Below are 27,241 nucleotides of genomic sequence, written 5' to 3' on the forward strand. Positions count from 1 at the left end.
ATCCAAATCCCCCCTGAAATTGCCATTAGCCATGGAGGGGAAAACTTACAGGCACAAATCGGTGCTCTTAAGCTGTCACCTTCACAGTTGATTGGACCTTCAAGTTAGGGACCTTCAAGTTAGGATGGGAGAAAGGGTGAGGAAAACAATCACTGTCCCACTAGCCAGGTCCCTGACCCAAACCTCTTTTCCTCCCTCCTGTCTTCCAAGCAGAAATAGATCTTGAGAGTGCAACAATGGAATGCCTCATCTAGTCTGGCATGCAGGCTGCGCACCTTCCAGACTGAAGATCCTTTCCCCAAGAGCATCCACAATGTCTTTCAGAGCAGCTTCGTCTGTGACGTTGAAGAAATGCTTGTCATCAGGGTCGCTGGCAATGTATTTGATCTCTTTCAGAAAGGCTTCTGGGTTGATTCCTCTCCTGTTGTAATAACCAAGAACCTGGATTGGAGAAGAGAAAGGCACAAACCTCAGCCTTTTGCCACCATCTGAAAGGCATCTGCCAAGGCAGGGATAGTTTCTCAAAGGCAAATAAGGTCCAGTTAGGCTGTGAAGATGAGAGAGGGTTGCTCTGGTGGCCGGTCTAGCACAAGAGCATTCACCTCAAGGGGCAGTAGATTCTCCAGGCCTCAGGCTTCCCAAGGTGCCTTTTACTAATGATTCCAAGGGTTGACCTGGGACCTTCTGCAGGCAAAGCACTGGATTATGAAGCCTGGTATGGCATATGCACATTCAGGAGCACAGTTGCAGAGTCATACCAGGGATGTACAAATGCAAAATGTTTACCCAGCATAGGTCTAAACTCCTTGGAAGGCATGAAAAAGGAATAGGTGGCAAGCTGTAGGCCCCTCTCTAAATCTGTGCATTCTGCTTGGCCTGCTGACTAGCGCCTGCTATCCAGGGGCAGTGTGACTGGGGATGCCACCCGGTGCTGCCTCCCCAGACCCGCTGGTGTCACCTCTGCCACAGTGTGCTAAAACAAAACCAAAAAGACCCCTTACCTTGCTCTGTCACAAGTGGTCACAGTCCAGGAAGTGTGACTCTTCCTGATTAATTGAAAGGGATCATGTTCCTTTGTATAGTCCCTTTTAAAGAAACCAGAAGCACAGCACTTCCTGGTTTGGAAAAACCACATAACAGGTTGTTATGGAAGCAGATCAATGCCGCTCACGCCTGTGGCAGGCTGGAGGTGGCAGTCGTGGCAGTGGTGTAGCTGGAGGGGGGTGGAGCGCTCAAGCTGGTAGGGAGCCTCAGCGAGGCGTGCAAGCAGCCCCTCCCTTCGGAGCCATTCCCGGCGGGGGGGCAAAACGGAGCTGCATGGCTCTGTTCCCCCCCGCCGGGAATGGCTCCGAAAGGAGGGGCCGCTTGCCCACCTCGCTAAGGTTCCCTACCAGCCTGAGCGCTCTGCCCCCCCAGCTATGCCACCGAGTCATGGTAGTGTAGGGCACTGTGAATCTGCTACTCCCTCACCTCCCCGCAGAGGCAAGCTGCATCAGGTGGCCTCATGGTTGGGCCAGCAATGAGGTGTACTCACTGCAATTGCTAGGAAACCACAAAGTGTGTGCTTTGCTGGAGCAGGCAAGCAAAACAGGGCCAGGAGAAGAGGGGTGAAGGTCTAATAGGCCCTGACTGTCATGGAGGCTCTTCTGGGTGGCTGGGTTTGCCTTTGATTGCTCTGCTGACATTGTTAGAAAACAATGGTTCCAGAGGTTCTGCAAGACATGGAGTTTCTGTAGTAGAGGGGTACAAAATGTTTGCTGAGAGTAGAAAGTTCAAAATCCTCTTCATTGGAGCAGTGATTTCCAAGCTTTTCCATCTCACAGCACACTGACAAGGTGCTAAAATTGTCAAGACACACCATCAGTTTATGGACAATTGACAAGGCACACTGCACTGCCAGCAGGCTCAATTCCCTGAATTCTCAATTCTCACTGCCAGCTATTCCCCAATGGCCTGTCTAAAAAATGACTCTTCCCCCAAACTCTTGTGGCACACCTCAGACCATATGGGACACACAAGCGTGTTGTGGCACACTGGATGAAAATCTCTGTCCTAGAACACTTGGTCAATAGAGAGTTGAAGTGGCCCAGTGATGGCGTTTCTACTGTACAAGCCCCAGGTTCAAGCCCAGGCTGGCAGTACCTCCAGAATTAATGCTGAAAAATACCATATGCCTGCAACCCTGAAGATCCTCTGTCAGTCCATGCAGACAATACTGAGACAGGCAGCCCAAGGGTTGGATTTGGGGTGCAGCTACTACATTACAGGACCCTGACTTTGCACTCATTGCAATTTGGAAGAAGTGTGTTGGGGGGGCCTGGGGGGGCCTGAGGATGGCACCCAGAAGTGACTTACAGCAACAGCGTATCTGGTGACATTATCCCTCTCGCTGCCTTCGATCACCTTCTCCAGATCTGGGCTGTCGTGGGACTCCCCATCCGTTATGACAATCATCACTTTCTTGGCACCCTTCCGCCCGCCCTTCTGAAATGCTTCAGAGCTGAAACACATAAGAACATAAGACATTTTTTAAAAATTACTCGTTTGGGCATACAGCAAGACATTTGTCTTTTTGACAAATAGGCCACAGTCAGTTAGGATGGGCTCTTATCATTCTTCCACTCTGATATTAAATACGGGAGCTCCCCAAGGCTGTGTGCTGAGCCCCTTCCTCTATTCCCTGTATACACTTGATTATACCCCATCACATAACACCAATGAAATTATAAAATCTGCAGACGATACTACAGTGGCGGGGCTTGTTAGCGGGAATGATGAGTCTGCTTATAGGAAGGAGGTACAGGTGTTGTTATTGTGGTGCAAAGAAAATAATCTCTCACTTAACATCAAAAAAACTAAAGAACTTATAATTGACTTCCGGAAAAAGAGGGATTTACACACACCATTATACATAAATGGTGAGGAGGTGGAGAGGGTTGCTAGTTTCAAATTTGTAGGTATTTACATCACAGAGGACCTCTCATGGACTATTAACACCAGCATGTTGATAAAAAAGGCACAAAATTGGTTATATTTTCTGAGGAAGCTTGGGAGGTTAAATTTGTCACAGCAGCTGCTTGTGTCTTACTATCATTGCACCATTGAGAGTGTCCTAACCTATGATATCTTGGTGTGGTACGGAAATTGCTCTGCAGGGGACAAAAAAGCTCTGCAGAGAATCATTAAGATCGCGCAGCACTTCATCAACCTTCATCTACCAGCTTTGGAGGACATCTATACATCTCGCTGTCTGCAGAAGTCACATAGTATTCTGAGACCCCTTCCATACAGCTCATAAGTTCTTTGAATTGTTGCCTTCGGGTGGACGATACAGAACTATGAGAGCAGCACCACATGACTCCTGAACAGTTTTTACCCCACAGCCATAATTACGTTGAATAAGGCGATATAGTTGTTACCATGCACTTGGGCATTATGGTCTGTTACACTGTTTTTATATTATGATGCATGTTGTATAGAATGTGTGGGTGAGTGTGTAGAGTGTGATTGTTGGAATTGTTGTATATATTTATGCTTGTATCTCAAAGGTGCATAAATTTCGTTGTGCTGTAGCACAATGACAATAAAGTTACTACTACCACGACTTGAGAGACAGGGTGGAGTTAACATGCCATTCCCAGAAGTGACCTTGCAGACGACTGACCAGTGCCATTTAGTGAGGAACTCCACCACATTGGCTTGAGGAGCCAGTCCTGTCACGTCCGTAGAGGGTTCTAAAACAACAGCAGAGTCTTCCTCTCATAAATGGACATGGAGATTGGAGAAATTGTCTTATATGCTTTTCTTTTTAAGTGGGAAAGAATGCTCTAGGGTTAAAGCATCCAAGAGCTGTGTTGCTCTGTGTCCTGGGTCACTTCCTTTTGTGTGAGGACTAACTGGGACAAAGGTGTCAAATGCTTCTTGCTGCATCCAGAGTCTGCAAAGCTGACCAAGGTCAGGAATGGCCCAACCAGGTCCACTGCCCAACACCACCCCCAACTGCCACTGCTGCCTCAGCCAGGACGTGAGTGTGCACCCCCCAAAAGCAACCCCATAGCTTCTCCCCATGCTTCATCCTTATACCCAGGTTTAAAGGGAAAGCATCCATTTAAACTTGAACAGCACACAAGGACAGGTCAAGGGAAGGAGACAGCAAAGTGCTCCTTCCTCATGCAGGGTCTACAGGCTGCAGGGACACCTTCTCTTTAAACCCCATGTGAGGATGGAGAGAAGCAGGAGGTGTGATCCCCGCTTGTTTTTAGCATGCAGGTTGTGGGGCAATGGGCTCATGTCCACGGTGGGCTGGAGGGAGGCAGCCACAGACTCGGGATGAATGGCGCCTCAAATCTGCCACCCCCGGCTGCCTCAACTCACTTCATGGCTGTGCCAGTCTGGATGGAAACAGTCGCCTCAGGCAGCAGCAGATTGGTAGGAGGTTACCCATCTCCCACTCCCTGGGTTGAGAAAGGAAGCCTCCCACGTGTGACCCTGCCTCTTCCATGCCACCCTCCTTTTGGTATAAGCAGGCACATCATCAGGTGATGAGGGCAGCATTTGGTAACATATGCTCTCAGATGCCAGGTGCTCCCGGGCAGGCCCAGCCTGCCTGTCCAATCACTTCCTGAAAAGCAGGTGTGTGTTGCCAGGTGGGGGTTAAAGGCATCAGCAGTGGAGTCTTGCTGCTGTCTTTAAAGAAGCATTCAGAGCCTCACAAGGAAGTCTACCAAGAGCAGACTTCCCCCCAGTGCTTAGGATGAAACCAGTCAGGTCGTGGACTTACAGGATCCCGGTATACCAGGGCCAATCACTTAATCCAACCAAGATGGTTTGTGCACACGTGAAAGGAAAACAGGCTTGGAATGAGCTCTACTGATGTGTTACGTGGTGACGAGCGCAGGGCTCTGCCGGAGGGCTTACCGAGCAAACTCTATCCCAAAGGCTGTCCGGGTTTCTGTGCCCCCTCTCTGCTCAATGTGACTGGCGGCTTCCACCACGTCCTTGACAGACCTGTAGTCGTTCAGGTGGAACTCATGCACGGCCCCCTCGCCGTACTGCACAACTCCAACCTAGGACAGAAAAGAAGCTTGTGGCTGTTGTAAACCAAGAGTTCGCTGTTGGAGAATCAGGTCTAGATTGCACGGCAAGCTGGACGTCAGCGTGAGCCAAAGCGGGACAAGAACATTAGGGGAGCCCTTCCTGGAACAGGCTGACGGGCATCATCCAGCCTCCTATTTCTCACAGTGACTCCAAAGGGAGCCACATGCTCCAAGGGGAAGTCCACAAGCAGAGAACGAGGGCAACAGCTCTCCCCTGCTGTTGCTACCCTGCAACTGGTATTCAGGGCAGGCTGTCCCTGTCTGTGGAGGTTCCACGTGACTGCCATTCAGAGACCCGTCCTTCATGACTGTGTTTATCTCTCCTTTAAAACCATCCGTATCTGTGTCCTTCACCACTCGTTTAGGAAGAAAATAACAGAAGTTATAATGAATGGCAATAGTGCATTGGGTAAAGAAGTGCTTCCTTTTGTCTGTTCCAGATCACTTGCTATCAGTTGCACTGGATGACCCTGGAGTTGCAGGAGTGAGAGAAGCAGCCTCTCTCTCTCTCTCTCTCTCTCTCTCTCTCTCTCTCAGCATCACATAATTTGATGATCTTTTATTATGTGCCCTTTTAGTTGCCTTTGCTGGGAAAAATGAAAGACCCCAAATGTTTAGCTTTAGCCCTTCCATGCAGGGAAGGTCCTGGTGTCCACCAAATGCTGGCACCCTCAGGACCTCAGATGCAGCCTTGGTAGCTGGTCAAGGTGCATGACCCAGGCAACAAATGCATTCACATCATTTCTGCCAGTTTGGCTTTTAAATCCAAAACAGTGCCGGTCTCTGACAGGCAAAAAGTACAAGGAAGCCTCCAAGGGAGACGCTTCCAGGCACACCAGCCAGCGAAAGCTGCAGAGCGAGGGACAGGATGTGCTCATGTGTTTTCTCACCTGAATTTGGCCGGGTCCAATGTAGAACTTCTTCAAGATATTTATCAGGAAATGCTGAACTTCCACCCAAGGGTAGATGCTGTTGGATCCGTCCAGCACAATAATTATGTCCATGTATGTCTGGCATCCTGTGACAGAAAGGTCAAGAGATCAGGAGTAGATCTTGGCTCTTGTGGGAAGCAGAGCAGGGTTGCCAGCATTTTCTACCATCAAATGGGCAAAAGCTGATTTCGAGGCCAGTTTTCTCCTCCCTTGAATCTGCCTTCCAAATTCTCCACCACACCTGAGTCCTGGTGTGCTTCACCTTTGTGGAAGTTCAGTAAGGACAAGGCTCTGCTGTCCCCTTCACTGGCTTCAAAGAATTTCTTCTGCCATGCCATGCAACTCTAGGAATGAGGGTTCTGGGAGAGAGGGGGGATAACAAATTCTCCACATCTCCTGAACCTACAATTCCCAGGACCAGGGCTGGCCTTAGAGGTATTGAGCCCTGCACCTGGAGCCAGGACCAGGCTTAAGACTGGTGGAGCCCAATGCAGGACGTACACGCGGGGCCCCCACTCGCCAGGCAGCCATCGCAAGTGCAGCCACAGCAAGTCAGACACTTGCGGTGCTGCATGCAAGGCATAGCGCCTGGAAATAGTTGGCAGTGTAGTTGGAAGGGGGGGGCACAAAAATGTTTTGCATTGGGTCCCACAGCTCCTATGGGCAACCCTGCCCAGGATCCCTGGGAGGATGCCATGACAATTATACCATGTTTGTTTGTAATATAGATACACAGCACTAAGCAATGGTATGTGTTAGCAGAGGTTTAAGGCCACCATGAAGCCTATCACTGGGCTGTAGCCCCAAATCAAGTGGTGACCAGGCAAGGAGTGTTTTCTGATCTCAGCCTCCAAATAAGAACATAACATAAGAACATAAGAACAGCCCCACTGGATCAGGCCATAGGCCCATCTAGTCCAGCTTCCTGTATCTCACAGCAGCCCACCAAATGCCCCAGGGAACACACCAGATAACAAGAGACCTCGTCCTTGTGCCCTCCCTTGCATCTGGCATTCTGACATAGCCCATTTCTAAAATCAGGAGGTTGCACATATGCATCTGAATGCCTGACTTCTTTACTGCAATAGTAGCTCCTTCTACAACTCTGGAGCATGACCGGGGAGAGGTCGCAGTTCACAGGTAGAGCATGTTTTGCATGCGGGTTTCATCCCTGGCGACATCCCCAGGTGGGGCTGGGAGAAGCCCTTCTCCGCCTGAGAGTGCCTGCCTGTCAGCATGGACAATCCTGTATGGGACCCAGGACATGCCCAGACAACATGCTCCTAGAGTCTGGGGTCCAACTGAGCACTTATGCAGTCTCTGTCCTGATCACAACTCCCAGGCCCCACCCCTTGCTGGGACATGGACAGCTTTAAAGGGGCAGTGCTTCTGTCCTGGAGCCAAGCACTCGGTTGCCTCTCCATTAGTTTCTGCGGGCGCATTGGCTGTATTGCTGAGGGAGCTCCCTAGAGCATGGAGCCCTTGAGAGCAAGGATGCCAGCTAAAGACCTGGGGTTCCTGACACCAGCTACAGACCTGGGGGTCCTGAATGGGGTGCTCATGCTCATTGCATTTCTGGGTAGGAGGTTTTCACTCGGTGCCACAGCCCAGGCCATCAGGACTCTGCCCTGATCCTCCTGGCTCAGCTGGGCCCTCATAGTTCATGCCAGCAACCAGGCCGCTGCTTGAAGCCAAGGGCGTGATGGCACAGTGTGCCCTTCTGCCCTAGCAAAGGACCTTCTGGATTCCAGCAAAGTCCGAAAGGGCCATCGTCACATGCAGCTGAGGAGGGCCACTTCCCAGGTCTCTGTGAGATACTGCATCCCATCCAATCTAAGGGAGGAGACATCTGAAGGGGATCTCTCTCCATGTGCAGATGTCGGACCCCCCCCCCCCCGAGAGCCTCATCAGAGTGCAAAAGGAAATGAAGCTGGTGCAGCTCAAATGGGTGCATTGAGAGGAAACCTGAGAGGCTCTGGGGACTGAGGGGGATCATCGGAAACCTTTCCTTGAGCCAAAAATTCCAGCCATTTGCTCTATTCCATTTTTCCTCCTGAACATAAACAGGAAGGCACAGATCAAAGACACCTTTAATTTGGCTTTATGTCTGGAAAGAAAAGGTGTCTTTGGCTCCACACTGCTGTCATTCCAGAAAGGCATGTTTTGAACAGCCGCCTGCACACTGGAAAGCTGCCCTTTGCAGTCCTGCCTCTTTTCCACTAGAGATTTTGGGCTTGTTTTCCTTAAGTGGGACTGAAGCGATTAGAAGCCCCAAATCCTCCCCAAGTCCCACATCATGCTTGGGGGGGGGGGAGGTTCCACACAGGCTGTTTCTCGTATGCTGGAGAGCTGGAGCCACAGTTTTGGAGAATCTGAAGTTGGAGTTCACCCTGGAGCACATTCCTGTGGTGTAGTAAGAACTTCCGCACTCATGAGACCAGAGAGGGCTGCAAGCCTGTGTGAAGAGGGAGGAGAGAAGGGGAGAGAGTGAAGGGTTTGTTCCAAGTACTACTGCAATGGTCGCTTGGGCAATTCTTCCTCAACACCCCCTTGGGACATTTTTCCCTTGTGCCTGTTGCCTTAAGGCTCCTGCAGCTATTTTGACTCAAAGAGATGGGGCCAGAGTGGTACGGAATGGAGCCCCAACAGAGGGAGGTGTCTGTGAGCGACCTGGAAAGTTTTCCGCATGTTGCTGCAAAACAAACTGTGCTAGAAGCTCTTCTTATGATAGGTTGAGCACAGACACCACTATGGGCACAGGGATAAGGCCACCTGCTGACTGTTGGCACAGATTTCCTTCTGCCCTCTGTCTGGAAGGAAGAGCCTGGAACCGGGACTATGTCATCGTGTGCAGGAGCCAGAAGACTCAGCAGAAGGGATGCCCCTGCAGATGGGCACTGTGCCACCAAGTCTACCTACAACTCCTTCTGCCTCCCTGTCTGGAAGGAAGAGCCTGGAACTTGGGCCATCAAACTCCCACCCCCCTACCCCCCCACACACACATTGGGGTTGCTCGTTTAAATGTTTAAAGAATATGTGGAAATGAAAAGGTGGGTACCATGATGCAGGTGAAAAACATGGAAAGCCTGAAGACCCCATCAGCCCAGCCAGTGTCAGCACATTGGCCTTTAAAGGGGACAGGAAGCAGGAAGAGAAGCATTCTTGTTCTTACCAGAAAACTGTTGTCTTTAGGGTTTGTGGTCAAGCTCAGGCCCAGACGCATATTATCCTTGCGTTCTGACACATTGGAAAGAGTGACTCTTCCTTGGGAAAAGAATGTCAGAGTCAGGCAGACTGCAGAGGCCAGGCCAGCCACGGCTGGGGCTGGATCCCCTCAGAAGGGATTCCTGCAGCCTCTCTTCTCACCTCAACCCTTTCCCTCTAGCAATTATAGTGGAAAGGGCCAGGGCTCAGCAGCAGAATCAGTCTGCTTGGTTTGCAGAAGGCTCCAGGTTCAGTCCCTGTCAGGATCTCCAGGCAGGGCAAGATCTCAGCTTAGGAGGAGGAGGGAAGGGGGTCCCTACTAGTCTGCGAAGCCACTACGGAACCAGAGAGATCCAGCCAGAGAGATCCAGCCAGGCAACCCAGTTCAGAATGACCCACTCAACACTTCTTCCCATTAGGATCATCGGTAATCCTTCCCATTCTGAAATTTAAGGGAATTATTAAATGCTGGTTATTCCTGCACTCGCCCATGCTGGCATTTTTCCATTTCCTGCTCAGCATGAGAACTGGCCAACTAGTTTCATCGTCCGTTTAAAAAAATGCTCCAGTGCTCCAGGGCCACAAGGGAAGACTTGGCAGACCAACTGGGGTTGTTCTTAGATCATTCTTATTTCAAAATTCTGACCATTTGGTGTTGGAGGAAAAGCTGACATGGAGGCCACTTGTTCAGTCACAATTAATCACCTACTCTTATCCTTTGGGGGGGGGGGGAATCGTTATAATGGATATCAGGACTTCCTCAGAAGCCCTATTCAGACATAACTTGGGATGGGAGGGGTGTGCAGGATCACATACCCCTGATCTCCATGTCTTTAGGATATAACTAAACATGTAGGAATGGAACACCCCTTCTAATTGGGTAAGAGGCACTTTTTCAAGTGGGTGCTCCTTTTTTTAGCAAGGGGAGAGTAACTGGCCCACCTCACCCCAGCAGCGTCTTTTCTAGTGGCTGTCTGCTGGTATTCATTTGCATCTTTTAGATTGTGAGCCCTTTTGGGACAGGGAGCCATTTGGTTGTTTGATTTTTCTCTGTGAACCGCTTTGTGAACTTTTAGTTGAAAAGTATATAAATACTGTTAATAACAACAACAACAACAACAACATGATGGATTACCAGTTGGAGGCACAGAATCAGCTATGTATACAATTGCATATGAGAGGTCTCTTTCAGGTGTTTTATGAATACATGGAAGTCAGCCACGTGGGTCACCACACCAGCCCAACAAGGCTAGAGTATTGGTTTACCTGGGCCAGGGATGGGCACTGGGCCTTCAGGATCTCAAGGTTGTCCTGCTACTTAAAAGCCCTTTAACTGGAGATACTGCAAAGGACTGAACCTGGCACCTCTGCATGGAAAGCAGGGGCTCTACCCCTGAGACTCAGCCCCTTCCCATAGGTGGGTCTTTCCTTGGCTACTACTTTCAGAGGCTGGCTTTAATAGCCCGCAACTGGCAACCTCCTCACAAGCACGGTACGGTTATGGACATCCAACACCCCAAGGACACTACTGGCAGCTGCGCCTTTGTGCAATACTCAGTCTTTTCATTGGGGTGCACAGAACTTGAAGGGCACTTTATCTCACAGCTGTACCTAGATTGAGCTTGGAACAGGTGCTATTGACTTCCTCATTCACCAAACACTTGTAGACATCTCCGGTTTTCTGTTGACCGCTGGTCTCATAAGGGGCTCCAACCACCAGCCTGGAAGGAATAAACATGTCAGACAGGTATTGATGTAATAACTCACAGTGCTTCACAACGTTAGAACCAGCCATAAAAACAATGCAACTGAAAACATTAAAAACATATATCACACAGAAATAAACAACAACCCACAGCAGGTATCCGGCACGAACACAACAGCCACCTGCATTTCCAAAGGGTACCTGAAACCAGAAGGTTTTACTAACCTTTGAAGAGCCAGCAGGGAGGAGGCAACATGACTTCCCCCTGAAACAAGTTCCAGAGCACTGGAGCCTGTACAGGAAAGGGCTGCCCCTAAAGTGATGGCTACTCTGGCCTCCTGATAAGAAGAGGCACACAGAAGAAGCCTCCTGCAAGCGCTTCGAGATGCTGTGGTTGGTGGGTGGGTGGGTGACTGGGGGCTCATGTGGGAACAGAACACATTTTGTCATAGAAACTGAGCTACTCCCTAGCAGAAAGATGCTGAGGAAATGCTGGCACAAGGTACTCTTCCTGATCCACTCCCACTCACAAACTAGTTGCCATAGAATTTCAGAGGAAGCAGGGCACGAGTGGTCCATCTGTTCAAAGAAAACATCTGTCGGACCCTCAAGAGAGGAATCTGGACTTCATCTGCAGGCTCCCATTAAAAGTGTGTGAGTGGGGGAAGGGGGGGTGTATTTAAGGAGACAGACATTTTCCTAGCAACAGGCACAACAATATAGTGGGCAAAGAAGTCAGAACATCACAAATGAGACTAGCATGAGATCCAAAATAGGTAGAGGCAAGAAAAGGTGAAAGGACAGATAATCTAGAATTTGCCAAGTGCTACGTTAAACGGGGGCAAGAGACTGCGTGAGAGAGGAAAATTTTGTATTTCACATAGACAGGACCCAATGGCGTAGCAAGTGGGGGGGAAGCAGCCCACCTCAGGTGCAAGACTGGAAACGGGTGTCGCGAAGTGTTGAGTATGCACACTCAGGAAGCTACTACAGTGCATGTGAGCTCATAGTGGTAGCTGCGTCAATTTTTAACCACCCTCCTCCTCTTCCTCTAGGAGATCTCAGAAGTGACATCATGACGTCATGATGTTGCTGCCCTGGGTACTGCACCCCTGGCGATGCTGCTGACAAGACCACAGGAACAACTCCGAAGAAGCAGAGCAGGAGCTGGTTCGCTGTTCTTGGTTGGTGCTTTCTGTACGAGGCCACTGCCTTATCAGGATGCCAAATAAGACCATCTAACCCAGTCTGGTCGCCTTCAGCTGGCAGAGGGCCACAAGAAGAGAAGCCAAATGTGGGCTTGGACACTGTGTGACGTCCCCTTGCCCCAAAGCCCCCAATACAGGTCCCCATGAGCCCTCCAACATGACCTTGGGTGGGAGCTGCTGACTGCAAAACTCACTGGATCAAAAACTGTGAGCGTGTACTCTGGGGCTTAGACGTCCTAGGCTAGGTGAGGTCTAGGTGAGGCTTCCTCAGAGGCCCCTGCTGATGAACCTTGCACAGTCTGGGACCAGGAGGGAGCCAGCCGCACCTGAGGGATAGCCCAAGACCACCACCAAGAAATGGCAAGATTAGAGGACTCCATCCTCACTCCATCACCCCCTGGACCTGAAGAACAGAAGAACAGTCCCACTGGATCAGGCCATAGGCCCATCTAGTCCAGCTTCCTGTATCTCACAGCGGCCCACCAAATGCCCCAGGGAGCATACCACATAACAAGAGACCTCATCCTGGTGCCCTCCCTTGCATCTGACATAGCCCATTTCTAAAATCAGGAGGTTGCACATACACATCATGGCTTGTAACCTGTAATGGATTTTTTCCTCCAGAAACTTGTCCAATTCCCTTTTAAAGGCATCCAGGCTAGATGCCGTCACCACATCCTGTGACAAGGAGTTCCACAGACCAACCACACGCTGAGTAAAGGAATATTTTCTTTTGTCTGTCCTAACCCTCCCAACACTCAATTTTAGTGGATGTCCCCTGGTTCTGGTGTTATGGTTCTGGCAGGAGGTCTGGTCTAGAGGGTAGAGCCTCCGTCTGCCTGAAGATAACATCCACAAGGTCGCCAGTTCGAGGCCACTGGCACTGTGCGACCTTGAAGCAGCTGACAGGCTGAAGCCGAGCTGTTCCATCTGCTCTGGGCGTGGGAGGATGGAGGCCAGAGTGTGAAGCCAGATCGGAATGAAACACCTGAATGTAGTGGTTCTTGAAAGAAAGAACCTTCTTTCAATTGTAAAAATCCCTATTTAATAAGGGATTTAAATAAAGCCTGCCTATGTAAACCGCCTTGAATAAACTCTTGAATAAAGATCAGAAAGGTGGTATATAAATACCTGTTGTTGTTGTTACTATTATTATTATTATTATTATTATTATTATTATGTGAGAGTGTAAAGAGCATCTCTCTATCCACTTTATCCTTCCCATGCATCATTTTGTATGTCTCAATCATGTCCCCCCTCAGGTGTCTCTTTTCTAGGTTGAAGAGGCCCAAATACCGCAGCCTTTCCTCAGAAGGAAGGTGCCCCAGCCCAGTAATCATCTTAGTCGCTCTCTTTTGCACCTTTTCCATTTCCACTATGTCCTTTTTGAGATGTGGCAACCAGAACTGGACGCAATACTCCAGACGTGGCCTTACCATAGATTTGTACAACGGCATTACAATATTAGCTATCTTATTCTCAATGCCTTTCCTAATTATCCCAAGCATGGAATTAGCCTTCTTACTGCCGCCGCACATTGGGTTGACACTTTCATCGACCTGTCCACCACCACCCCAAGATCTCTCTCCTGATCTGTCACAGACAGCTCAGAACCCATCAGCCTATATCTAAAGTTTTGATTTTTTGCCCCAATGTACATGACCTTACACTTACTATTGAAGCGCATCTGCTATTTTGCTGCCCATTCTACCAGTCTGGAGAGATCCTTCTGGAGCTCCTCACAATTACTTCTGGTCTTTACCACTCGGAAAAGTTTGGTGTCGTCTGCAAACTTGGCCACCTCACTGCTCACGCCTGTCTCCAGGTCATTTATGAAGAGGTTGAAGAGCACTGGTCCCAGGACAGATCCTTGGGGCACACCGCTTTTCACCTCTCTCCATTGTGAAAATTGCCCATTGACACTCACTCTCTGTTTCCTGGCCTTCAACCAGTTCTTAATCCATGAGAGGACCTGTCCTCTAATTCCCTGACTGTGGAGTTTTTTCAGTAGCCTTTGGTGAGGGACCGTGTCAAATGCCTTCTGAAAGTCCAGATATATAATGTCCACGGGTTCTCCCATATCCACATGCCTGTTGACCTTTTCAAAGAATTCTGAAAGGTTTGGGGCTCATGCCTGAGCCAGTCTGGGCTGGAGCTGGTGAGCCAGGAAACAGTACTCCACCTTTCAATGTCATTCGATACGGGGCAAATGGAGACGACCAGCAGCCACTCAGTATATCTTGCTCTAAACTCCTCTTTAACCTGTGGGGAATTTAAAATGCAGTGGGGGGAGGGGGTGTCTTAGAGGATTGCCCAGAACAATTGCACTTCTGGGTTGTTCGCCTGCATTGAACACAAAATCCAGGTCACGGGGCCATTTCCTGAACTACAAGTGCTTGTAGTTGTGCTACAATTAGAAGTGCTTCTAAATGCTGAAACTTCTTTACAGCTGATTCATGGGTGATGTCACATCATGCCAAGGAGAGCTTTCTTCCGCTTCAGAATGAGCGAGGGAGAATCCTTCTTTGCACCCACTCAGACTCCAGAGCGAGACTGCAAACGGCAGCCCCCCATGACAGCAGGAAGTCATCAGGCAATCTAAACAATGACTAATTCCCATTTGGAATGGAGATCATTCTCAGTTCACCCGAATCACAAACTGGCAGGAGTCAAAAGACCAGGACCGAAATATATCAGTCAGTAAGAAAGAAAAATCATCATGGAAGGCAGGAAACCATGTCACTGACTGCAATGTCTTGGCAGCAGCCTTGGTCTTTACTTATTTCAGAGCAGATTAGGCTGAAGGTCCCCCCATCTTTGACGAGGCTTTTGAATTTGGCTTTGGAGCATATGGCACCCAGTCAAGGCCCCCCTTCCCCTCCCAACAGGACCGGCCTACAAATCAGTGGTTTCTCATTAGTACTGTGGGCCTTGGATTGACCAGGAGGAGGAGGCGGGACTCTTCTGGCCCAATACAGCCCATTGGGCCCCAACTTGCAAACGGATTGTGTTCCAGAAGTCCATTTGGAAGACAGTTGCTTGGAACGCGCAACACATTCCCAATGTTATCAATGTTATGTTCCCAGGCTAGCCTCCTTCGTCTTCCACCTCCTACACTTGCTCTCCCCCTTCTCCCTCTCTCTTTCTCCTACTTTTGCTTCTTCCTCTTGCTTGCCAAGTCAGGTCTTCAGCTCTCTTGGATCTGGTGGAGGAATGTGACGGCATCAGAAGCTCTCTGTGGAGCAGCTGCCCCCTTGTTTGCTGGTGTGGCTTGGTGTTCATTTGCTGGGTAATTATGATTAGAACTATCGTGTGAACTTTGTTTGCAAGTGCAGATGGTTGTAATTTGGGGAACCCATAGGCACATGTGGAAGGTCTGCAATGCTTGGAAGCACTGACAGTGAAGCTTGACTTCTACTTGGAGATGGTGGGAAAAGAGAGAGGGAGCATCAAACAGCCTTCTTGATCAAGCAACCTAATTAATTGATCCTCACCATGGTGGCAGTTTCAGCAGATATTCCACCCATGTCACCAAACTTCCATTGGAGGCTATAAATTCCTCCATCCTCAGGAAGGGCTGCCGCAAGTTGGGTGTGCTCTGCAGCTGTCTGGGTTCTCCATGGCCCCAGGGAAAGAGGGGTAGAAACCAGGGAGCCAGGATTGTTGGCTTGCTCCCAACCAGGCCTCAAAGTTCAGCGGTGAAAGGAGGCTGCTTCACCTTTCTTCCTTCACTGTCTCCTTGGGCTTGCCCCAGCTCTGGCCTGAGGGGAACAGCTACCAAGCAGCCCTCTGGCAGCCTGTCCAGAGACCTCTCATCACTGCCCTGAATGCCTTATGAAGCCCTGGGCCCTCCCCTTCCTGGGCTGTTTTTCCTCCACCACCCCCCTTTACCTGGCCCAGCCCTGTGGTTAAAGGGTCAGCATTGCCCCAGAACAGGGAAGCCCTCATCCTGCAAGGAGCAACCAACCCCGTGTCTCGATGGCCCAGGAGACAGTGGGAGGACCAGACATACAACCACGCACTGGCTGTACCAGTGCCGGTAGCCCTTCCTGCAGCAGGGTTGTGGTCAGGAATGGGTACAGGCTAATAACTACATCCTGGAGTTGGAAAGACTGCAACAGACGTGGACCCCCCGCCCGCCCCCCCAGTTTGTCTCCTGTTCATTAGCAAGGCAAACAGTCCCAGGCAACCATTTGCATATGACCAGCATGAAATATCATCAAACGGTTCTGAGGCATCTTATTTTTATATTGCAGAAAGAACTTCTATTCACAAGCAACAAACGAGTGAAGGTGAGAAGAGTTCAACACACCAGCTGCAACATCTCACCACAACTTCTCTTTTGAACAGTAGTCAATGTTCTGATGTCTTCAGTAGCCAATCCTCCTATCCACCTTTAAAATAACTAGGAAAATATTTTGGTGACTTCCAAGTTTCCGTGGGACTCAGTCGCTGCAGCTCATTAACCACCTCACTGGAAAACAATGTGTGATTGTCCAAGAAAGACAGAAAAATGCAGCTTTCATTCATTTCAAGTGTTGCCACATTCATTGCCATGTCTGTTACTAGTTATGGTTTCCCCCATAGCTTGAATGAGTCATGGCTTAACGTTTTATGATGCTTTGGAAGTCAATGGGAGATGTTTACACTTTCTGGGCAAGGTCATTAAAATACTGGAAGTAACCACAGCATTTTGATGGGTATTGTAATGTCCATGGTGGGAGGAGGCCCCCACCTCCTGTCAATGAGGCTTGGTCAGCGGCAGAAAAAAGGATGAGAGGCAGATACAGCCGTTCTACAGATGGTTTACTTGCATCAGCTGCTTTACATTCATGGGGCCTGTTACATCACAGGCCACCGAACCTCTTCACACAGACTCCTGCCGTCGTCGTCTGATAGGCTCTTTCCCCGACCCTTCCTGCTCCCTTGCTGTTCCAGGCAGAGCTCTCTGACTGGTGTCTCTTGGCCAGGGGTAGGGGTTCTCAAGAGTTGCTGCACTGTTGTTCAGGATCAGACTAGCTAGCCTTAGGAGGGCCCCAGGTACCTCTGTGCTTGCCCTTCGATAGCTGGACACCCTTGGGTATGGTTGGCTGCGAGTCCTAGTCTCTGTAACTCCAGCTCTCCTGGAGTCACCCCCAGGGCCCAGGCGGGTCCTGGGCCTGGGAGATTCCCCCCTCCCGGCCCCCTCTCTCCAGGGCTGAAGTAAGCACAAGCCCTTTGGGGGGGTCTGGGTTTTCCCAATTAGGCTGGGGAGGCTATCCCCTCTGGCCTTACTCCCCTCTGGAGAAGAGTGACCTCTCTCTAGGCTTCCCAGGCCCCTTATGAAGCCAGCCTTGGGTTTGGCCAGCTCCACCCCTTCTGGCCACGTGGCTGCTTGCTGCTCCCAGCTGGCACTAGGCCCTACTCCCAGGTAGGTGTCCTGCCTGGGACTCCAGTCCTGGCAGTACTCAGGCCTTACCCCCAAGGAGGCCCCTACCCCTGAGGAGACCCGTGCTCCTGAGGAACTCCTGGCCATCGAGGCTGGGCTCCGGTGACAGGTATCCATTCCATTGTGCCTTAGAATGAGGACCCCATAAGAAAGGAGTAGAATGTGTATTGCATGGTTGTTGGATTACTGATAACAGCAGAATCCTATGCATATTTATTAAGAAGTAAGCCCGCTGGGGCTTATTTCAATGGGGTTTACTCCCAGATAAACATAAATAGCATTGTAATCTAAGAAGTGTATTAAATACACTTTCATTATCAAAAGCAGGCTCGATTCGGGACCTTTTGCACCATGAGCTACTTTCCACCCTTCCAACTCAGTAACCTGTCCATTCCCCACAAGCCCTTTGAGGCCAACCACAGAACCGAAGCTCCACTTCTAATTAATGCTTGGTTAGAACCGCGAAGTCATTTTGCTATAACAAAGCTAGAGTAAGTTGCCTTCTTTAACCTGTATCAAATGCCAGCTTCTGTAAAACTTGGTGAATAGTTAATCCCATCACAAATGTGGACCAGTTGCTATAGCCCCCACCAGGTGACATGTGGTAACTTCACTACTGGACAGAAATGGTGACATGGAACAGCTCTGACTGTCTCATCTTTGGTCCCTTCTTATATAATTTCCAAGCAATTAAAATATTATCTCCCAAACTGATGGTCTTTTATGGAATTATAGACCTGCAGCTTAAGGTCTGACTCCTCATAACGCCATCAACAAGATGGCATTATGGAGGCCCAGAGCTCAGAACAGAACGCCAGCGGCCTTAGGTTCCTGCCACCTTGCCAGCATCTCACATGTCCCTGGAGATCTCTTCTGGCTAAAGGTTGCCTTTGGAAGGGTCATGTGTTCTTCTGACAAGGACATGAACTCTTGTAATCCCTGCCTTTTAGAGGGGAGGGCTTGGGGAGAAGTCCCCATTTAACTAGGTTTAGTGCTATGTTGTAAATGGTGCTCCTCGCACATAATTCTGGGTCTGCGAAAGAAGACAGATCTGGATCTGAGCATCTGATTCCAAGTCAAGGGGGAAAGAAAAACAAGCCAAAATACACCAGTGATCCTGATTTTCAACAGCCCATTATTTTTTTGGAATCTTTCACTGTTTTTGGGTTTGTCGATTTCTCATCTAATCAGCTGCTCACTGAAATAACAAAGTCGCCAGCGAAACAGCTATATAGTTACACATTTTTTGAAAGTATTGTGTTTCCAAAATATATTTTGATTAATAGGAAAGACACCAGGAACAAAAATAGGTATTTTTGGAAAGGGAGACAAGAAGGAGCAACAAAGGACAGGCTTATTCTTTGCAATCAATGGTACACTTAATCTCCTGCAGCGCAGATTCAGAGCAGCTAATTTATTCAAGATGGAGCTGGATAGAGAGTTGAGAAAGTGAACAGGTAGAAATAAGAAAGCTCAAAAAGGCTTGTTTGTAACTCATAGCCTCAACACCCCCCAAAAACCCCAGTCTCTGGCATGGTCTCAGCTTTTTAAATTGAAATACAGAAGTTCCCCTGTTTACTAACATACCAGGTTCCAGGAGCATGTTCATAAATTGCTTTGCTTGTAAGTACAGTAACACCCCAGTCTCAGGTGCTATGGCTATCGGTTTTACTAAGGGGAGATGTCAGTGTTGTCAGTTCCACTCCCAACTTATTAGTTTCACAGCAGAGCCACTGGGAATGCTCCTGAGTGGCTTCCATACTCAAAAGCATTGGCTGCAAACTGGAAGTTGGTGCTGAAAGTGTTCATGAGTAAGCCATGCACTTGTAAGTAGGGGAGCTTCCGTACAAGTAGAGGTCACAGCAGTAGACCTTAATGATAGGCTTAACATTGCCATTCTAAACATGCCTACTCAGAAGTCAACTCTACTGAGTTTAATGGAACTTACTCCCAGGTGAGCATATATAGGATAGCAGCCTAATTAACACAACTTATAGCCCAATTCTAACCAACTTTTAAAGGCTGATGCAGCCACAATGCAGCTCTGAGATTAAAGGAACAAATGCTCTCTTACCTTAAGGGGACCTCTGTGACTGCCCCCCCCCCTGTAATGCATGCCCCACTGGCTTGGCTCCATTGGCCCTGGAGAGTTAGTGAGTTATTGGGCTGTCACACAATTGCAAAATAACCCTACGGAAGAGGATTACACTAAGTCCCCTACATACATACCAGTTAAGTTCCAGGAGTCTGTATGTAAGTTGAAACACACGTAGCTCAAAATATCCAGTTTTGTTGGCCCAGCACAATTCCGCCTGTGCAATAACACCACCAAAGGATATACTGTGTCTGCAGAAAAGGGCTGACAGAGCTATCCGTTATCCAAATATTCGTAACTGGGAGCCAGTGTACTGGATGAAATGGAGCACTCGAGAAAGAGAAGGCAGCACCCAGAAAAATCAGAATGTCACTCGGGAGGCATAGTTGAACAAGGACAATGGAAGGAGGATGCAAGATATTTGCATATAACCTGATGAGCAACCCAAGGATGTGCACACACAGAGCTGGGTTCATAACCTGGCATTCTATTGAATTACAAACACAGTATGTAAAACCAAGAAATACAACAGAACAGCAGATTCAACATATGTTGTTGGCAACCTTCAGTCTCGAAAGACTATGGTATCGCACTCTGAATGGTGGTTCTGGAACAGCGTCTAGTGTGGCTGAAAAGGCCGATTCGGGAGTGACAATCCCTTCCACACTGGGAGCAAGTGCAGTCTGTCCCTGGTCTGTCTCCCTGGCTATGGGCCTTCCTTCTTTGCCTCTTAGCCTCAGACTGTTGGCCAAGTGTCTCTTCAAACTGGGAAAGGCCATGCTGCACAGCCTGCCTCCAAGTGGGCCGCTCAGAGGCCAGGGTTTCCCACTTGTTGAGGTCCACTCCTAAGGCCTTCAGATCCCTCTTGCAGATGTCCTTGTATCGCAGCTGTGGTCTACCTGTAGGGCGCTTTCCTTGCATGAGTTCACCATTGAGGAGATCCTTTGGGATCCGGCCATCATCCATTCTCACAACATGACCAAGCCAATGCAGGCGTCTCTGTTTCAGCAGTGCATACATGCTAGGGATTCCAGCTCATTCCAAGACTGTGTTGTTTGGAACTTTGTCCTCCAGGTGATGCCGAGAATGCGTCGGAGGCAGCGCATGTGGAAAGTGTTCAGTTTCCTCTCCTGTTGTGAGCGAAGAGTCCATGACTCGCTGCAGTACAGAAGTGTACTCAGGATGCAAGCTCCGTAGACCTGGATCTTGGTATGTTCCATCAGCTTCTTGTTGGACCAGACTCTCTTTGTGAGTCTGGAAAACGTGGTAGCTGCTTTACCGATTCGCTTGTTTAGCTCGGTATCAAGAGAAAGAGTGTCAGAGATCGTTGAGCCAAGGTACACCAAGTCATGGACAACCTCCAGCATACAACCTCCAGATTCAACATAACATGTGTGCATATGCACCAGAGTTGATGGCACTCTCAATGCACAACTGAAGAAGACATAACTAATCGGAGTCCTGCATAGCTTGTGAAGGAGCACTTGTACCTGATGCAACAAGATATGTTCTAGTCCAGTGTTTCTCAATGTTTGTCCTCCATCAGACCACTTCACAAGGTCCACCTATTTGAAATACCACTGGAAGTAACTGGCGATGACACCCTCACCGGTTACTTCTGGGTTGGGAGGCCAGATGCAGGCTCAGGGTGAATGGGAGGGCTTTTTCAAGCACAGAAAGCATGCTTTGGAGCTCTGCCTGCTGAGCCAAGCCTCCTACCGCCGTTTCTTATGTCACATTCCTGGTCTTGCTGCTGGGCAGCAGGTGTCCAGGGGTCCTGTGAGTACCACCAGGCATCTCCTCAAGTACCACTGGAGGCACCCGCACCACTGGTTGAGAAACACTGGGCTAGTCACACAAATGAGCACATGGCTGTAGCCTACAATGATCACACAATACACAGGAAACAGACTGAAAGGAAGGACATATTCCCCCTGACCTGTGGCTGTGCATGTGTGTCCGGGAATCTTAACACCACAACATCCAGTGATAACGGATTTTCTTAGCATGTGGGACCAACGGTGGCAGTGGGAGGCAGTAATTCCAGGACTCTCGTCCCCAGCAGTGTTATTGTATCGCTTTTCTGCCAAATGCATAATCCGCGCCCAAGATAGTTTTGAGACTAGAGGGGCCAAGCTAAACATTGCAACAAACCTCTTAAGCCAAAACCCAGTCAATTCCCCCATCCCCATCTTTCATCAAAGGGCTAAAGGAAGAATTATTAGGAGGGCAACAAATTATTTGAGGGGTTTTTAAATATTTGTAAAAATGACCTGATGATGTGATGCCAACTACATTAAATTTTGCACATGACACGAGATCTGAGTCTCTATCTATCATTTGTTTCTGGTGGTACTGCTGAAATCCAGTCACGAATGTGCTAAAATCCTAGATTTCTATGTCCTCCCAGGGGAAGTGGAAAACTCAGAAGTAGAGGAAGAGGAAGAAGTAGTAGTAGTAGTTCTGTGTGTCAATCCAGCCAGTAATAGTACAATAATATGCATGTCTGCTCAGAAGTAAGTCCTATTGTGTCCCATATTGCTTACAATACTCACAGATAAGTGCACACATGCTTGCACTGCTAGTCTATGACTACATCACTCTGAGAGCAGCCTTGTAAGAACCCAAGAAATGATCTTTCCTCCTCCCTCTGTTAATGCAATATGGAAGACTGTGAATCTATAAGAGTCTCTGATGTGGCTTTCACAGCAAGCAGACACAAGACATGGGTGCTCCCTGCCAATGTCCAGACTCATCACTCTCTGAAAGTGGCTCTGCATGTTGAGATGCATAGACCCCAAATGCCAGGAAAACACAGCTACCCTGCTGGAAGAAGCTTCTAGAAATCTAGAGGCTGGAGCAGAAAATAAAATTCTTCTCATGGGCGTTGCAAGACGAATTCCAGAGCAGGGCTATCAGGTTCTGCTGCTTTGACAGAATGTGTGAAAACGCGTGTTAGAGATTTATCATTTGAACTAATTTCCCCCCAAAGCCTTCTCCTAAGTCAAGGGATATGACTGTGATTTCACTTCTTGAGCCTGGAGTCCCAGCAGTCCTTCAAAGTCCAGGGCAGGAATTGCAGTCCAAAATGCTGCGGAGTTCTCTATACAGCAGATCACTTTCAAGGTTCTACATCAAATAAACTGAATGTTTAATTAATTTTGGAAATCTGCCTATGTCTTCATCTCTGGCAACTTCATTAGGATTATGGAGTCACTCTCCTGCCAGTCTCAATGGGATGTGTTTCAGTTACAGAAAATTTGGAATGCAAATGCAGTCCCTACCCCTCACTCTCTTTCCCTGTCTTGGAAAGCTCAAAACAGCTTGCTTTTCTATTCCTTGGTGGGGCAGGGGGGGTGTTGCTCCAGGCTCATTCTTTTCATACCCTTTCCTATGGATGCTTACTTGTAAGTAAGTCCTGATGAGTTCACTGGAGTTCCAGGAGGTGTGCGTAGGATTGGAGTCCTTGATGCTTGGTGCAGGGATGTGAGTGAAGAATCTGCTGGTGGGGGTGGAGGGCCTGGAAAGGGGGTCAAAAGAAGTTGAAAAGAGTGCTAAGGCTCAGGTTGCCTCCTTGCTGCAAAGACTGTAAGCGCCAATGTTTCAGTGGTGCAGCAACCCCTGCAAAACCAGACCAAAGTCATGGTGGGAAAATGCATCGGCCTCTCCCTGCTCAGGCATGAATAGGTGCAGGATCACAACCACAGCAAGAAGGAGCCAGAACTGGTGGACAAGGACCCAAGTATTTTAATTTCACAAGTGGGTGAGTCCTCGGCATCACCTGGCAGGACAAAGTTCCAAACAACACAGTCCTGGAACATGCTGGAATCCCCAGCATGTATGCACTGCTGAAACAGAGACGCCTGCGTTGGCTCGGTCATGCCGTGAGAATGGATGATGGCCAGATCCCAAAGGATCTCCTCTATGGAGAACTCGTGCAAGGAAAGCACCCTACAGGTAGACCACAGCTGCGATACAAGGACATCTGCAAGAGGGATCTGAAGGCCTTAGGAGTGGACCTCAACAGGTGGGAAACCCTGGCCTCTGAGCGGCCCGCTTGGAGGCAGGCTGTGCAGCATGGCCTTTCCCAGTTTGAAGAGACACTTGGCCAACAGACTGAGGCAAAAAGGCAAAGAAGGAAGGCCCATAGTCAGGGAGACAGACCAGGGACAGACTGCACTTGCTCCCAGTGTGGAAGGGATTGTCACTCCCGAATCGGCCTTTTCGGGCACACTAGACGCTGTTCCAGAACCAACATAGAGCGCGATACCAGAGTCTTTTGAGACTGAAGGTTGCCAACAACATGAGTCAGTGGTTACTTACTTGAAGAGTGGTCTTGCTATTTCGAGATCAAAAAAATAAAAAAATGCAAGAAAGTGAGAAATTAAAGACTCTTCCATCTGACCTATGGGACGAGAAACCAACACTGGGGCAATTCAAAGAGAAGTTAGTTAAGGGGCAATTACTCCTTCATCCTGCAGCCAGGATCAATGAAGGCTTTTTGTTGGAAGGAGCTTACTTGTAAGTAAATATTATAGAAGAATCTTGGCCACAGGGAAGGGCACTACTGTGTCATATCATGCTATAATTACACAGGAAGCAGCCTTATGTAGAGGAGTAGTGGTGTAGCTAGAAAGAGTGCAAAGCACTAAGTTTTGCAAGGAGCCCATCCCCTTTGAAGCCATTCCAGGTGGTGGGAGCAAAACTGAGGTATGCCTCTGTTTTGCTCCCCCCCCATGGCTTCAAAGGGGAGTGGGAGCGGCTGCTTGCACACTGCAGTGAGGTTTCCTGCAAAACTTAGTGCTTTGCACCCCCTCTAGCTAAGTCACTGCAGAGGAGTAACATCCATGATCTGTCCAGCAGCTAGACAGATCAAGAATGTCACTCTAGACCAGTGATTTTCAACCTTTTTCCATCTCATCGCATGCTGACAAGGTACTAAAACTGTCAAGGCACACCATCAGTTTCTGGACAATTGACAAGGCACACTTTGCTGTTGGTGGGGGGTTCATATCCCCAATGGTCCTATTAATAAATGACCCTCCACCAAACTCCCACGGCACATCTGGGGACCATTTGTGGCACACCAGTGTGCCACGGCACAGTGGTTGAAAATGGCTTCTCTAGACTCTAACTCAATGTTGCCCATACTGAGAGGCAACAGCTCTCAGGGCCTGTTCTAGCCCTGCCTTGTGGAGTTGAACCTGGGAGCCTTTGTGCAAAGCAAGAGTTCTGCTTCTATGACTCCTCCCCTAAATCCTTGTGCGGATTCCACTTGCAGCTAATTGCAGAGACTTGTCAGTCACACCAAAGGACTTTTGCGTGGAAGAGCAGAGAGTAAATGCCAGCACTCCAAGCAAATTCTGAGGACAGATCCTGCCTTTGGCTCAGTTTCTCCTCCCCCTCAGATGTGGCTTACATGTTTTTATGGCCCCACCTGCAGCCAGAACCTTTGGGGTCACCTGGTTCATCCAGTTCTGTACACCAGCATCTACCAGCTGAGTATAACAGGTATTTCTGGAGAGGACCAGCTCTAAGCCCTTTCCCAAGACAGCTTCCTCCTTGTTACGCTGCCACCAAAGAAACTCTGGCTGGTTCACTGCCAGGGGTTCCTACCTTCACTTAGAAAATGCTGAGAGCTTGGTTTTTTCTTTTTTCTCTCTCCCTCCCCCCCTCCCCCGGAATATCCCCTTTAGTCCTGAGCAAGCAGTGAGGTGCCCCTGTTTTGCCAAGTCATAATGAGGGTTTTCTTCCTTTTGTATATCCAGGCCTCTCATCCAAGGCTGCCACCCCTGTAATTTAAACAGATGTTCTCAGTGACTGTGGCTTTGGGCTGGAAGGGAGAGTCCTCCGATAGGGTCCTCTGTGTAAGCTCATCTCTTAATTCACGCCTTGGCACATCAGGGCATCTTTGAGTCATCTCTTGCTGCTCTCAAGTTAACTATTTTCCTTTTAAAAAGGACTGACAAAAGGCAGGACTTCACACAGCACACAATGTATGGAATTTGCTGCCACCAAAACTGATGATGGCCACTAGCTTAGATCCAAAGGAGACATTACGTGAAATGTATGGAATGGTGGTTTTTGCTTTTAAATTGTGGCTGAGGGGGGCACAAAATGAGGTGGAACTGTGGGGGGTGGGTCACCAGGGCCTCTGAGAGGAATTTTATCAGGAGGTACAAAGTTTTTGGGGGACCCTAGCCTTCTCCATTGGATCATAATTTCTACATATATCACACTATGTTGTTGGCATCCTTCAGTCTCAAAAGACTATGGTGTCACGCTCTGAATGGTGGTTCTGGAACAGAGTGTCCTCTCCAGTGCACAAAGCCTGGGTAAAGTAGGTATGGAGGATAGGCTGTTACCCATGCAGCAAATCCCCCCTCTCCACGTCGCTGGAATGGTCCAATGGAAAGGCAGAGGCCAATACGGTTGGTTCCAGCGGCGTCGCAGGAGTTGCCAGAACGTGACTGTGTTCAGCCACGAACTGCCTCAGGGACTCCGGCTCCGGATTTTGCCTCGAGGTTGACTCCTGAAGCCTTTTCCATAACTGGATGTAGCCACAAGGCAGTGGAGGTTTGGGATCAGAGTTTTCCTTCTGTCAGATGAGCTGCCTTCCCAGGCTATCGAGTCCCATCTACCCGATGGTTGTTCCGTCGCCACTTACGACAAGTACAACCAAACTGAGGGCCTATTCTTATCCCCCAGCCCCCAGGGGTGAAGTAAAGCAAATTCATGTGCAAGGGGAAGGCAGGGAATCTGTCAGCTGGGAGTACATTTCTGATTTCCTGGTTGGGGAAATCCCAGTCCCCAGGGGATCACACACACACACTATGTAGGCTTGCACAAAATGTGAATGGCAGTCGTCACACAATATATGCAAACATCTTCTGAGCTCCCAGGACATTTCTGGCTCCTGGCTCCTCCTATGGCCCTTGGGCCCTCCTTTTCACCCTGGGCCCAGGCATAATGTACCCCCTGTACCCCCTTCTCATGGGCCCTGGTGAGACAGAGAAATGTGAGATCCCAAGAAATTTTTGGGTTCCCTCCTTTGACTTCCATGCTCCCTGGGCCCTGGTATAATTTACCCCCTGCACCCCCTCTCATGGGTTCTGGTGTATGTGCATGACTTTCAGATTTCAGGACCTTGCCCTTGCTGCAGTTCTGACCACCGTCATCCCCCCACCCATAAAAGGGTCTTCTATATAAAATAGTATGTCTAGAGTGTGCCTGTATGCTCAGGTTCATAAAAACAACATGGGCACAATTGTGATGCTCCTGTTTCCTGTTGCAGTTTGGCCCCATTTTGCATACATCCCCTGTTAACTGAAGAATAAAGAAATCTATTCTTTGAATGTTTACCATCTAGAGTTAGAACTGAGATGCCTTTAAAAGAGGGTTAAATACATTCATGGAGGACAAGTCTATCAATGGTGGTGAGATCTGATGGAAGCTTCCTACAATAACCCAACTGCTTCTTCTTAGAAGCTCCCAAGCAGGGCTTGAAGGTTCCTCTGCTGCAATTTTACAGCCCCAGCAACCATTATTCAAAGGTATCCTACTTTTGAACATG

The 27,241-nt window shown here is 49.0% G+C and overlaps 1 protein-coding gene across 1 annotated transcript in view; it reads right to left on the reverse strand.

Moving 5' to 3' along the window:
- ITGA11 (integrin subunit alpha 11) overlaps window positions 1-27,241 on the reverse strand; it is an 80,734-nt gene that overhangs the window by 35,838 nt on the left and 17,655 nt on the right. The window contains exons 3-9 of the mRNA XM_066635382.1: window positions 10,844-10,953; window positions 9,201-9,292; window positions 8,357-8,483; window positions 5,987-6,114; window positions 4,918-5,066; window positions 2,356-2,500; window positions 276-441 (exon numbers count right to left, since the gene is read on the reverse strand). Coding sequence (XP_066491479.1) covers window positions 276-441; window positions 2,356-2,500; window positions 4,918-5,066; window positions 5,987-6,114; window positions 8,357-8,483; window positions 9,201-9,292; window positions 10,844-10,953 — 917 coding nt within the window. The remainder of the gene's footprint in view (window positions 1-275; window positions 442-2,355; window positions 2,501-4,917; window positions 5,067-5,986; window positions 6,115-8,356; window positions 8,484-9,200; window positions 9,293-10,843; window positions 10,954-27,241) is intronic.

The sequence above is a fragment of the Tiliqua scincoides genome, chromosome 8, assembly GCF_035046505.1.
Source record: "Tiliqua scincoides isolate rTilSci1 chromosome 8, rTilSci1.hap2, whole genome shotgun sequence".
Lineage (NCBI taxonomy): Eukaryota > Metazoa > Chordata > Lepidosauria > Squamata > Scincidae > Tiliqua > Tiliqua scincoides.